Source organism: Colossoma macropomum, unplaced genomic scaffold (genome assembly GCF_904425465.1).
Source record: "Colossoma macropomum unplaced genomic scaffold, Colossoma_macropomum, whole genome shotgun sequence".
NCBI lineage: Eukaryota > Metazoa > Chordata > Actinopteri > Characiformes > Serrasalmidae > Colossoma > Colossoma macropomum.
This window is the reverse complement of record NW_023494791.1, coordinates 37060730-37074638: the sequence shown is the minus strand read 5'-3', so window position 1 is coordinate 37074638 and position 13909 is coordinate 37060730. Positions and strand designations below refer to the sequence as shown.

Genomic DNA, 13909 nt, shown 5'->3' with positions numbered 1-13909 from the left:
ACCGATGGTTACCAGCAATTAGAAAAATCCCCCATCTGAGCACACATCCACATTAGATGTCCAAAAGTTTGTAGACACCTGCTCATCCAGCGTTTCTTCTCAAATCAGGGGTCTTAATAGAAAGTTTGTCTTCGTTTGTTGCAGTAACAGCCTCTACTCTTCTAGGAAGGCTTTACACTGATAGAACATTGGTGTGAGGATTTGACTGCATTCAACCACAAGAGCATTAGTGAGGTCAGGCACTGATGTTGGATGATTAGCTCTGGACACTCCAGCAGTCAGTAATCATCAGTCAGCCACCATTAAAGGTGCAGTGTGTAAGATTTGGGGGGATCTATTAACAAAAATGACTAAAGAACCCTTGAAGAACCAGATTTAAACCATGTTTTTATTAGTGTATAAAATAATGTAATATAACCTGCAACTACAGATCGTTGTGTTTTCATCAGCTTATAATGAGCCCTTCAAATCTGCACAGAAAGTGGGTTCTCTTCCAGTTTCTGCAGTAGCTCAAAAAGGACAAACCAAACACGGACTTTACGCTCTTAAAAAAAGATGGTTCTTCAAGGGTTCTTTAGTAAAGAAAATGCTTCTATATAGAACAATGAACACTCAAAGAACCCTTTGCACAATGCAGCATGAAATGGTTCTTCAGATTGATGGAGAATGTGCTGTATATGGTTCTATATAAATCCTTTTTGAAAAGGGTCATTCATAGCACTAAAAAGGGTTCTGAAGCATTCTGCTATTGTTACAATGTCAAGCTTGTAACAATAGAATAATCATTTTTGGTGCTTTATAGAACGCTTTTCAAAAAGGTTCTATATAGAACCATATACAGTACATTTTGCATTCATCTATAGAACAATTCCACAATGTAAAGAACCCTTTAATAATGCAAAGGGTTCTTTAAGTGTTCATGGTTCTGTATAGAACCATCATCTTTACTTAAGAACCCTTAAAGAACCATCTTTTTAAGAGTGTAGAGGGTGCTTTTCGCATATTTACATACAAGTGGCAGCTTGAATCTGGTGGTGCTGTAGCACCAGTTGGAAGACAGAAGAAGAAGAATCAGTGGTTGCTAACCATTTTGTGTTGTTAGAAGTTTGAGAACCCAAATTTTGACAAATGGAGGATCATACTTATTATTTAGCACCAGAAAAAGCAAATGAGAGTGAATCCTCCTCGTCAAAAAAGCAAAAACAAGAAGAAGCAGAATGAAATCGGGACAGCTGATGACAGAGACACTATATAGACAGGCGATGATGAACACTAGTTTGGCCTTTTCTAGATGGAAATCACTGATGAGGGACAAATGCTTTCAGAGTATTGCCGAAGTTGCCCTTATGTAGCGTACCAGTCTACCTGATGGCCACCGTAGGTTCTGCTACACGCTTAGACAGGGAGGGGTGAGGGGAGGAACTCAGTTGGTTGCAATCTGCAACCTCACCAGTAGATGCCACTAAATCTTTCACACTGCACCTTTAATAAAGCATCAATCTGCCAGCAGGGTAGATATGAATCAGCTATAGGAATATGATGCATTTAATAAAAAAACATATTTTGATGTGATAGGCTAATTTACTCAGCAAACACGTGAGTGAATGTGTGCTGGGTCCCTTCAGCAGTGCTGCTCTGTAAGCTATATGAGTTAATTATCAAGATAAAATCATTTATCATGTTATTTTCATTTTACAGTTGAATATGTGTATGTTGTAGTGTTCATTCAAGTCTAAATGATCATAAATAAACAGCAGGATGAAATGAGGGAAAAATGCCCCTCCCTTAAGAACAACGGACCTCATTCATCAACCGTTCTTAAGAGGAACTTTCTTCTTGGAACCCACTTACACAGTTTTTACGAAGAATCTGACATTTACCAATGTTTTCTTAATGGGATTTGTTCTTGGATAAGAACAGAATCTACACACAGCACAAATGTGCGAACATTTCTGTGGGTTAAGAACACATCAGGAATCTGACATTGACTTTTTTAGGACCTTTCTCAAAAAACAATTTTAAGAAAAAATATAGGAAGACATTGGTGAATGAGGCCCAACCTCCTTTCCCTGTAAAGCTAAACCGTTTCTGTATGTGAATTTAACATCTCCAAGATGATATATATATATATATATATATATATATATATATATATATATATATTTTATTGAAGCCTCTATCAATTTATATCTTAAAGACTCCATTTCGTATTAATTACATATGACAAAAAAGTGAAATAGAAACACTTGAAATGTCAATTTAATTCCTTAATTATTTATTGTGAGTATTATTTACATATTATATGACATCAGCCTTTTATTGTGAGATTTCATTTCAGTTTTCAAAGAAGTCTGCAGGAATATTTTTCCACACCTCCAAAGTTCAGTCTTAGCAATTCTTTAGAGCTACACATCCTTTCAGATCCAGACAAAGGGGGTATCTTTCCCCAGTAGGAGGCTCTTGGATAAGAAGCCCTTCTGACAAACAGTGCATTAGTTTGTCATCTGTGTTTCACAGAATATATGATTTACACTGATCAGCCATAACATTAAAGCCACCTCATTGTTTCTACACGTATTGTCCATTTTATCAGCTCCACTTACCATATTTGTAGTTTTACAATTGCAGAATGTTTCTCTGCATACTTTGTTAGCCCCCTTTCACCCTATTCTTCAATGGTCAGGACCCCCACAGGACCACCACAGAGCAGGTATAATTTGGGGTGGATCATTCTCAGCACTGCAGTGACACTGACGTGGTGGTGGCATGTTAGTGTGTGCTGTGCTGGTATGAGTAGATCAGACACAGCAGTGCTGCTGGAGTTTTTAAACACCTCAGTGTCATTGCTGGACTGAGAATGATCCACCAACCAAAAATATCCAGCCAACACCACTGATGAAGGACTAGAAGATGACCAACACAAACCACGCAGAATGATCCACCACTCAAATAATACCTGCTCTGTGGTGGTCCTGTGGGGTCCTGACCACTGAAGAACAGGGTGAAAGGGGGCTAACAAAGTATGCAGAGAAACAGATGGACTACAGTCTGTAATTGTAGAACTACAAAGTGCACCTATATCAGTAAAAACAACTGGGAAAATGCACAATGACTATAGAACCAAGCAGGCCTTTTTAATGCTGTAGCTGACTGGTGTGTATGTCAAATTATTCCTAGTGTTTGCATTTATGAGTTTGATTATTATTCAATTTTTGATTCAGGCCTCTCTCAGTTTACATCTTACCGATTCTACACCATATTAATAAGCTAAGACAAAGTCAGAAAACAGTAAAACAGAAACACAAAGTGTCAGTTTTATTTACTATTTATTGTGATTATATTAATTTACATAATTATATTAGCCTTTTATTATTGCCACATATTTTTCATTCTTATACCAACAATAATAACAATAGTAAATTAAACAAAGTATTAAAAACATAATTGGTTACTGTACATGATTAATGCACATAATAAAACAAACTCCACGTAAAGTTAAGTCACATACAAACTCATCTCCAACAAGACGGTTAAAATCGCTTCTTAATTCTAGTTAATGGTTGCTATAGCTAGCATATAATGCTAAAGCTAGCTAGTCAATGAAACTCCAGTAAACATTGTGTCTGTATTAATATTCTTGGGCCAGTATGCTAAAAGGGGCCTTTTGCCCCATGTCTGGGGAAACCTCTTACCCCAAAGGATAACTACCTATATTATATATGCTAAAAATAAATACGTAACTAAATAAATAAAACTTTTTAACCTCTCAAAATTTAATGTACAAGGAAAGTCTGGTGTTTAGTGTAATAAGAATGTGCAAATGCTAAGCAGGTTAGCCTGTTACCCTAATATCATCAATATAAGCCATTCATTGGGTGAAGATTGTGCTTCCTCTGTAATTTCGTGCCCCCCTTGTCTACCCCTATTCACTAACTGAAGATTTAGTTCGTAGAGATGAGCACAGGCCAGAAAATCACCAGGAGTGCTTTGTAAGAGAGAGTTTAATCCTGCTGTCTACCCTTTTTATGATCTCTAATCTGTTTTCTGTAACTGTTACAGAATAGTGGAACTTTTTTGTATCCTGATTATGTACCCAAGTCTGGTATTTGGCAGATGGGCACTGGTCATCATACAAAGGCCAAAGATAGCCTGACTAAGCCTGGCTTTCATATCTCCTTAACACTTTAAACGGCCTGTATGTGGGTCCACACTTCAATTTCTTACTCGCATAACTACAGAACTGTATAGGTACTGTATAAAAAAGTAAGGCTTATGATAGATCATTGAAAATAAGCCTACAGTTTACAAGGTTAAAACTATAATCTACAAAAACAATGGAGTTTTGACTCTGCCGCTGAGTGTACTGTGCCTGAAAATAAGCCTTACATACATACATCATCCAAACCGCCTATCCTTCTGGGTCGCGGCGGGGTGCTGGAGCCCATCCCAGCTGCCACCGGGCGGAAGGCAGGACACACCCTGGACAGGTCGCCAGTCCATCGCAGGGCAGACAGACATACATATACAATCACACACACATTCACACCTAGGGGCAATTCAGCATTTCCAATTGGCCTGACTGCATGTCTTTGGACTGTGGGAGGAAACCGGAGTACCCGGAGGAAACCCACGCAGACACGGGGAGAACATGCAAACTCCACACAGAAATTACCCTGGTCGACCGGCTGGGAATCGAACCCAGGCCCTTCTTGTTGTGAGGCGACAGCGCTACCCACTGCGCCACCGTGCCGCCCGAAAATAAGCCTTCTTCCATCTTATTCACCAGTGCAGGGATTCATGAGTGCAGGAATGGGTTTAAAGCAATATAAATTTAATGCTTACAGTGGTGCTTGAAAGTTTGTAAACACTTTAGAGTTTTCTATTTCTGCATAATTTTGATTGAAAATATTGGACTTGGTCATTTATTTATTGAGGAAAATCTAATTTTAGGCAGAAATATAGAAAATTCTAAAGAGTTCACAAACTATCAAGCACCACTGTAAATATACACCTCTCGCTCAACAGTTAAAACAAACAACCATGTTTCCCTAACCATATTTTCTCCATTCTTCCAGATATGCGCAGTGTTTAATGTGAGTTCCCTGATTTCAGATGAAAGCCATCACCATTAAAAACCATTACCAAGGTAATGTGGTAAAAGCCCAGTGTGTATTAATGACAAATTTTATTCCTCCCAGAAGCCCCTCTTGTGGTGTAGGGCCTCCATGAGTTTAGCTTTGAGAGTTTGCTTGGTTTGGTACATGGGGAGCTCCAGCAGGGAATGACAGGTAAGGGCTTGAGGCAGGTGGTCTTCAGTAGAGTTTAATAGGGGGCGCACCCTCATCTTCACTTGATTCATACCCAGAATCGGCACTCGGTCGAACCCCGTCAAAAACACTGTAAAGCAAAAAGGATGCAAAACAAAAGTTGTGCTTTTACATGTTTGGCTTTTATATGTTTGGAGAATGTTTAAAATACTGCATGTTTTTCATGAAGTCTTTAAAATCTTGTTTAGCCTTCCATCTTATTCACCATCAATGAATGGGAGTTGTTTATTAGGTCAATTTCTGACCACAGGATCGCTATTGATTAGACATTATGGTAAGACCTTACTGTAGGGTGCTGTTCATAAGGCTACATGACACCTACATAAGCTTGTCTTGACAACCTACAGAACTCTACATAAATGTTTATAAAAGCTTATTCCAATAGGCAGCATCTGTCATAAAGGCTACTTTAGTTAACTTTGATCTAAACCAGCAAATATAAGTTTTATAGCGAATGGCGCATATTGGCATAAGCATTTCTGAACATTTATGTAGGATTATGTCAGTTCTCATGACAAGCTTATGTAGGCGTCATAGAGCCTTATGAACAGCACCCTACAGTAAAGTGGTCCCGATAATATTTGGGTGGAGAATCATTCTCAGCACAACAGTGACACTGACATGGTAGCGTGTGGGGCTGGTATGATTATATCAGACACAGCAGTGTTTTTACATGCATCAGCGTCTCTGCTAGGTTTGAAAGTGATCCACTGTCTCAAAGATATCCAGAAGAGTGGCTCTGTGGATAGAAACTACCACTAAGGAAGCAGTGCGAAATGCAAATCTCTGTTTGTAGAATGAGATAAATGACTCACAGAGGAAGGCTTTCTTGTCCTTTTCTGACAGTCCATCAAACACTTTCCAGAGTGAGACAATAGTTGGGTGTTTTGCATGGAACAATTCTTCATAAGTTGCATTCTATCCAACACAAAGAAATAGAGAAAACATACAAATGTACATCTGTATTGTTTTTAAAGAATAGTCATGTGCAGTTCATACAGTCCATTTAGACAGCATTCAGATCCATTCGCTTTTTCATTATGTTACATCATACTCTTACTCTAAAACACATAAAATTCATTTGTTCTCATTACTCGTTCCAGCCCCGAGACCCAGAAGGATAAGTGGCTTAGAAGATGTGTGTGTGTGAGAGTGTTCTTGTTATGTTGCAAAAAGAGCCCTTAATAAAAAGCATAAACAAATTTTCACAATTTACAGAGGTGTTCAAACCCTTTCCTTAGTGCAGGGGTCGGCAACATGCAGCTTTTTACTGCTCTGTTGAGGCTCCACAGCAGAACTAGATTTGTAGGTAAAAATAAAAAATCCTCCTTTGCAGTAAAATAAAGCTTTGCTGATCGTTCAACGCAGTTTTAGCAATAAATGGTCTTAAATGCTGGAGTTAATGTACAACAGCTAATTCACCCTTTAACCCTAAAGGTTGGCACACAGACTGCTGATCACCACAGCAACACAGACAAGAATCTTGCCTAGCTAGCAGCTAATGAAAAGGCAAAGAGAAAGATTTAAGACAAACATCGATAATTTGGAGTCGAATGGACTTATTTGTGTTTATAATCACTCCGGTTGGTTTCCTGACAAATTTAATCTGCAACAAGAAACAGACAAACACTAAAAAGTCACGAGCCTGAGGTCAGCTTCGTGTTCGCCAGCTTCTTGTTCGAATTTTCCCATTCCAACTTAAATAGTGCAGCAGTTCTAGCGCCTCAGGCACATTTTAAGGCGGAACGAGAAAATTTAAACAAGAAACTGGCGAACGAAAAGCTGACTTCAGCCTCATAACAAGTCAAATGTTGAGAGACATTTTACAAGAAACCGTTCTGCTAAAAGTTTCCTGCTGGAGATGCGAGAAAAGTGGCTAAAGCTTAAAGTAGAGCAAAGTACGTCTGGGTTTTTGTTAATATTATATATTTTTATATATACTAGTACATTAGCATATTCTGAGACATATTTACCACCAAGATGGTAAAATGGACATAAAATGTTGTGGCTCCCAGGGTGGTTTAATTTTTGTTGAAAGGACAAAATGGCTCTTCTTAACATATGGGTTGCTGACCCCTGACTTAGTGCTTGACAGTAAATATAGCCTGAGGTCCTCTTGGACTTTGGGATTCTCTCCAATTCTTCTCTGTCAGTTTCTCTGTGAAAGAGAACTCCCTGCTGATCTTAACGTTAGACTATACAAAATAAACCTGTTCATTGATTGGATATTGAACGAGAAGAGCAGTTGTTTTCCCTGTTAGCCAATCTGAGTGCAGATTTAATTTGGACTGTTTTATTCTGTTTTAAGGTTTTGTTGATAACGATAGAAAAGTTCAGCTTCCAGTTTCCAATTTCTGAGTCCGCTTTACACAGAGACTGAGACAAGACCATGTCCAAATGATGTTGAGGCCAAGACTAGGCCGGACTCAAGCACTACAAAAGTAGTACACTGTAGGAGATCCCACCTTTTTGAGTGCACTCCAATCGTATTCCTCTGTGCCCACCATCACTCCTCTAAGCTCCTCGGGCTGGAAGAACTCCACCACGTCACGGTCACACACTTTGTAGAAGCCCCTCCTGAACTCCTCAAACACTCGCTCCACTGACTTGTTCATGGCGTAATCCACATAGGCCTCTACAAACTCCTTTCTGAAGCACAGATAACAGCCAACATGTAGTTAAAAGTATAGTGCCGTTTTGTTTACAAAGGATATCAGTTTACTTTCTGCATGTTTGTATTTAATATGCACTATTACAGACTCTGTATTCCCTGAATGTAAAATCGATACTTGTAGAGACGTAAATAAAAATGAACAAATTTAGTTTTTCTACCTCTCTATCTGTTGTTTCTCTAGCATGCAGTTGATAGTAGATACTAATTTTGATGCATTTCCGCACTTCTAGTAAATGGACAGAAAACTAACATTGAGTGTGTTTACATGCACTCAATAATCCGATCATAATCGGATTTCTGCAGTTGATTATTCAAATGGTCACATAAACAGCATACTCCAATCTCTTAGATCTGAGTAAGGTCTAGAAATGTGCAAAAACGGACCGCAGTACCGGAAATAAGCAAGCAGTGTTCCCCATTATCTGATTATCCAAGCATGTAAACACATTGATCGGATTACTGACAAAATCTGATTTCCTGCAGTTATTGGATTATTAAGTGCATGTAAACGCACTCATTGACATAAAATGTGATGTTTGACAATGGTGTCGAACATCATGATGACGATATAAGAAGGGATAAATTATTATTAAAGCCGTGTGCCTCTGAGAGGATGTAAAGTATAGACGTTTTTGTTGTGTGAACAGAAATCTAAATAACTTCTCCTTTAAGCAAATAATAAAATATGAAAATTATAAAAGCACAATTTTACCATTCTGCAACATAAAAAGAAATGAAATACTGAAGGAAATGAAAAATTGACAACTGCTTACATCAGAACTGCAAGCACATTTTTGTGCACTGAAAAGCTAGAAAACAATCAGGATTATCTCAACAGCTTTTTCTATAAAGGCTACGAAACAATGAAATATATATTTATTTTTAGACAGCCACACAGAAACAGATACATACATTATTTATTTATTTTTGTTTCAAAAATAAATGTTATCAAACGTTTGTTGTGACAGTAGCCATTATTGCCTCACACATTTAAAACCCAATGCAGGGTGTGAGAACAATCCTAATGTTTGATGCATTTTTACATGCTTGCAGTTCAGGATGGAGGGTTTTTGAGCTGTGCATGTGTGTTTTGTGATTGGTTGTTCAGCCGAATGGTTAAGTTACTCGCCTCCTTTGTAGGAGAGCAGGGTTCACTCCTAGTTCAGAGAAGTACTGATTAAGCTTCTGACAATTTGTAATGTAGTGATGTCTCTCTGGTGCTGTGTGTATGAAGTAATTTGTCATCACCGCTCTAAGGATGTGTTTATCGCAGAAACTCATATCGCGATAACAATTAAAATATGATTTAATCGTACAGACCTACAGGAAACCTGTTTACCCCTCACTCACTTATCATAAAAGCCAGTAGGCAGGAGCTAAAGGCAGTAATGCAACAAAAATGAATAAATAGTGGCCTTACATAAGTTACATATACATAAGTTACATATATTTGTATAGTTTTAAGCATTGTCTGAATGTTTAACTAACTTGTTTGAGCTTGTGACGACTTTCCCAGGCTCATTTGGATCCAGTTCGACCTCCTTGTTGTCCCATATGATCTAAATACGTTAAAAGGAAAATATTAGAATAAAAACTAAATATTGTAGGAAACTTCTCGCAGCTGTTTTAAATCTTTCATACACACTACCAAACACTTACTGTGAAACTCATGTCCATGCAATCAACATCTTCATCCCTGTAGTCCAGTATGTACTGCAAGCTCCTAATTATAGAACATTTAATTAGCATTACAGATACAGGTAATTGAGTGTTCTGAGCTATAAAAGGCTGAGAGAATGATGTTGAGGCTCGAGATTACTCTGATATCAAAGTTCTTACCTTCCAAGAACAGGACAAAGCTCAGTCAGATCCTCCAGGGAAGGCTGGACATCAGCAAGCTTCTTGAACAGGGCTAACGGAAAGGGCAGGTTCACTACACTGTTGTTGTAAAAGGCCAGACCACACAGGCATCCAAACAGAAAGTAGCGCTCCTCCTGTAAACTGGGCTGTAAGGAACAAAGGTCAAGGTACAGATTAGAGGTCTAAATATCACTCTTTAATACTGTTTGCTTTCTTCATAACATAGATAAAAAAGTAACCAGGCACAAAAACTGTAATAAGCAATACAAGTGGAACATAATTTTAATAATATGTCAACTGAAGAATTAATAAATGATAAATAAAAGAACATGAGATATGACAGTTTAGTCCACTAGCTAATTCTATGTCATGTCTACAACATGAGACTTGTATGCAAAAGTTTGGGCGCCCCAGTCAAATTATGTTTTGCTTTTTTCAAGTGAAAATAATTACACATCCTCTAGAGCAATTAGAGACTGCGGCCCATCTGTTGATGCACAGTTTGCGTCAGTCATCCTCTAGTGCTTCATCAATGGTCAGTTTCTGTCCACAGAGCCACTCATGGTGGGACCATTTAGGGCAGTGGAAATGGATGGAAGGGAGCTGATAAACTGTCCAGCAACGGTCAGGCTACACTGTAAAAAGTGGCTCATCAGATCTACTTAAAAAAATGACTTCATGTGGTAACAAGCAATTGAACCAGTTTTATTCAACTTAAAAATTACTTTGATTGAATTAATCATTTATTCAAAGTACTTATTTAGGTTGAATAAAACTAGTTATTTTACTTGTTACCACATTAAGTAATTTTTTAAGTAGATCTGACGAGCCACTTTTTACAGTGTACAGTCTGTCAATGTACACCTACATAGGGGACCTATCTGGTAGATGAAGTTCAGTGAGTGGACCTACAAGGCAGGTGTTCCTAATAAAGTGGATGCTGAGATGCTGAGTGTGTTAATCATTCAAAATCATGTGCTTGACTTACCTCAGCAGGAAACCAGATCAGTGTTTTTGTGTCGTTGTACATGAACATTTTGGATTGTGGTTCCAACAAAGTGCGAAATGCATTGAGAAAGAAGTCTCTTTTATTAACGTCTGTTTGTTCAAACTTCTCAGAGTACACCACCTGTGCATTAATGAGAAAAACACATGCACTGTATGATGCTTCAACTACACTGCAAAAAATTGAAAGTCAGATCATTGTGAAATTTTAAGTCAACCTTCTGCATAGTTTTAGTTTAGTGCTAGTTTAGTTTGGCACTCAGCTTTTTAGTACTGCATCACATATTTAACCACAGTCAATGTGTTTGCCTCCTTATAAGGTAAAATTGCTTACATTTTTGGGATCTTTACTCAGTATCTCCCCCCAATTTAGTCAGTTTCCACCTACAGGCTACGACTCCCCTTTACCACACAGAGTCCCCAGCCTGGAAGGAGGATGGTTTGAGTGCTACTCCTCTCAGATTCCTGACCCTGGAGGGCTGTGGTGTCAGTGGGATTCAACCCCATGATCTCTTGATGATCAAGCAGTTACACAGTTGCGTCACTCAAAAGCCACTAAGTTATTTAAATTTCTGTGTCCAGGAATAAATATAGAGGATAAGTTTGCTCAGAGCATGATGACCTGTACTTGAATTATTCCTCATACTCAAGCAGAAAGCATTGTCTATGAATGGAAGACAGGAGATCATGAGTTCAAATCCCAGCAACGCCTCAGTTTTCGGTGGTCAAAAATCTCAGACAAGGAAGCACTTACTCCCACCCCTCCACCTGTTCTGGATATACTGTTTGATAGGAGGAGGTGTAGCTTGTGGGTAGTAGCTGGCAATGACTAATCTGTGGGTCGGAATAGAGTAAAATCTCTAAATTCCAGCTTATAAGGAGACAACCACACTCACTGGGCCTCATTCACCAACCGTTCTTAAGTAGAAATTTCTTCTTAAAATCCACTTACGCAGATGTCTCGAATATGCTGACATTCACCAGTGATTTCTAATTTGGGATTTGTTCTTAGGTAAGAACAGAATCTACACACACTCAAGAGCACAAAGGTGAGAACAAGTCTGCGGTTTAAGACCACGTCATGAATCTGACGAAGATTTTTTCTTAGGACCTTCCTCAAGAACAAATTCAAGAAAAATCTTGGGAAGATTTTGGTGAACGAAGCCCACTGTTTTTTTTGTTTTTTTTTGAGTAAGCTCAATTTCAGCTGTACTTTGTAGATCTACGTCAGATGTAAAGTGTAAAATATAAAGTGTAAACGGATTTGCATTCAGTTCAGTTCATTTGCATTTTCCTGGCCGTACCTGCAGCCGACCTTTCAGAGCGAACTCATTAGCAGTTCTCAGCTGAGCGAAACAGTCCTCCAGGAGCTCATTGCGTCTCAACACCAGCCTGAAGCAAGTCTATAATTACAGTATTTCCAAAGGAGAACATTAGTAAGATAATGTAGGATCACACCAGAGAGGATAGTAAACATACAAACAAAGGCTACATACCCTCACTTGTCTCAATTTTAGAAGGTTGCATTTAGCTTCCAGGTTAAAGATGCAAGGAGTGGAGTTCAGAAGGGCCAGGGTACACTGCAACAATGGAAATGAATGTGTCAATGATTCATATTTGATCTGAAATATCATATTTCAGTTGAATGTGTAGGATACCCACCTCTAGATACTGTTTATTTGCGAGCGCTACAGGGTCAGGCAACCAATTCAGCTCCATATTAACAGTTTGCAACTGTGGTTAAAGAAAAACATCCAGCCATTAGATATATGCTGCCCTACATGCTCAACAGTAGCATTTATACAATCTTAATGGTGAACAGGCTGTTGAACACAATATCATATGAATAGAAACTTGTAGATCACTGAATGAACAAGTACAGATACAATAATATTAACAGAGGCTAATTTAGCCAACTATGAACTGCAACATTTGCATGCCTGAATTGCAAAGATTTAGATAAAAATCTCACTATTTCAAACAGAAAGTTGATCTCATAGATGAAAAAATCTCCAGATGTGATTTTTCTTTTGCCGCTGCAGGACGCCTACAGAACAAAAATGAGACAAGTTCATTTAAAATAAATGTTAAAGAGTTTCAAAGCTTTTCACAACCTTAACACTTTACATTCATCTTTCTCATATTCCATCACAATACATTCACCTTGTAGAGCATCTGTAAGATGTGCACAAGGTTCTGTAGATGTTTGTCCGAGGATTCTGCTTGTCTGTTAAATGTCCTCTGAGATATCAAGTGTGCAGATGGTTTGTGAAAGAGCTCCACGAAGGGTTTAAGGAAGTCGTCAGAGAGATCAGACCAGTAGTTCACTGAAAAGACAGCAAAATAGGGATCCATATGTCTACAGTGTGTCTCCAGCTTCACTCAGTACCAGAGGTGGGTGGAAAAACCCTAAATTTATGCTAGTAAAAGTACTGATAGTTGGGTAAAACAATTTAAATTTAAACACAAAATGGAATTGGTAACTAAACACGAATGGCAAAAATGTAACTGAGTAAAAGGAGATTACTTTACTCACTAATATACTTGAGGAGAAGTAAAAGTATCATGATTTGAAAATACTCAGGAGAGTGCATATCCATTAATATTTTACTTAAGCACATTAACTTATGTAAATGTAACTAGTTACTACCACATCTACTCATTACAGAACCTTTATGGAGGAGTTCACAACCTTTTCCACCTCAAGGCCCTATTTGTCATTAGAAAGTATGAAGGCCCACAGAAAAATGAAACTTTTTTGCTTTAAAATTCCATTTTTGGGAAATTATTTGGGTGCCTAACCCCCCACTATGCAACATTTATCACTAAGCATAAAATGTCAACAAATAAGGCAAACATAAGCTTGTTTTATATCAGAAATCAGGCCGAATGGTTGCAACGACTGAAATATCTGTGGAGTGCATTTGTTTCTAAAAGCAAGGAGCGAAAAATAGACAAAGCTGTTGTTTTAGGGTATTTATTAATATAGTTTATTATTATATTATATTATATTATATTATAATGTCAACCATTTTTTCACTGA

The 13909-nt window shown here is 38.1% G+C and overlaps 1 protein-coding gene across 1 annotated transcript in view; it reads right to left on the bottom strand.

The window, feature by feature from the left end:
* Positions 1-4535: 4535 nt before the first annotated feature.
* The window catches only part of LOC118811086 (probable E3 ubiquitin-protein ligase HERC4), a 43913-nt gene continuing 34539 nt past the window's right edge, over positions 4536-13909 (bottom strand). Inside the window, exons 36-47 of the mRNA XM_036575295.1 lie at positions 13030-13193; positions 12839-12913; positions 12529-12600; positions 12363-12446; positions 12171-12269; positions 10850-10990; positions 9841-10007; positions 9661-9724; positions 9490-9560; positions 7793-7976; positions 6143-6245; positions 4536-5397 (exon numbers count right to left, since the gene is read on the bottom strand). Of these exons, the coding sequence (XP_036431188.1) occupies positions 5186-5397; positions 6143-6245; positions 7793-7976; positions 9490-9560; positions 9661-9724; positions 9841-10007; positions 10850-10990; positions 12171-12269; positions 12363-12446; positions 12529-12600; positions 12839-12913; positions 13030-13193 (1436 nt within the window). The 3' untranslated portion in view covers positions 4536-5185. The remainder of the gene's footprint in view (positions 5398-6142; positions 6246-7792; positions 7977-9489; positions 9561-9660; positions 9725-9840; positions 10008-10849; positions 10991-12170; positions 12270-12362; positions 12447-12528; positions 12601-12838; positions 12914-13029; positions 13194-13909) is intronic.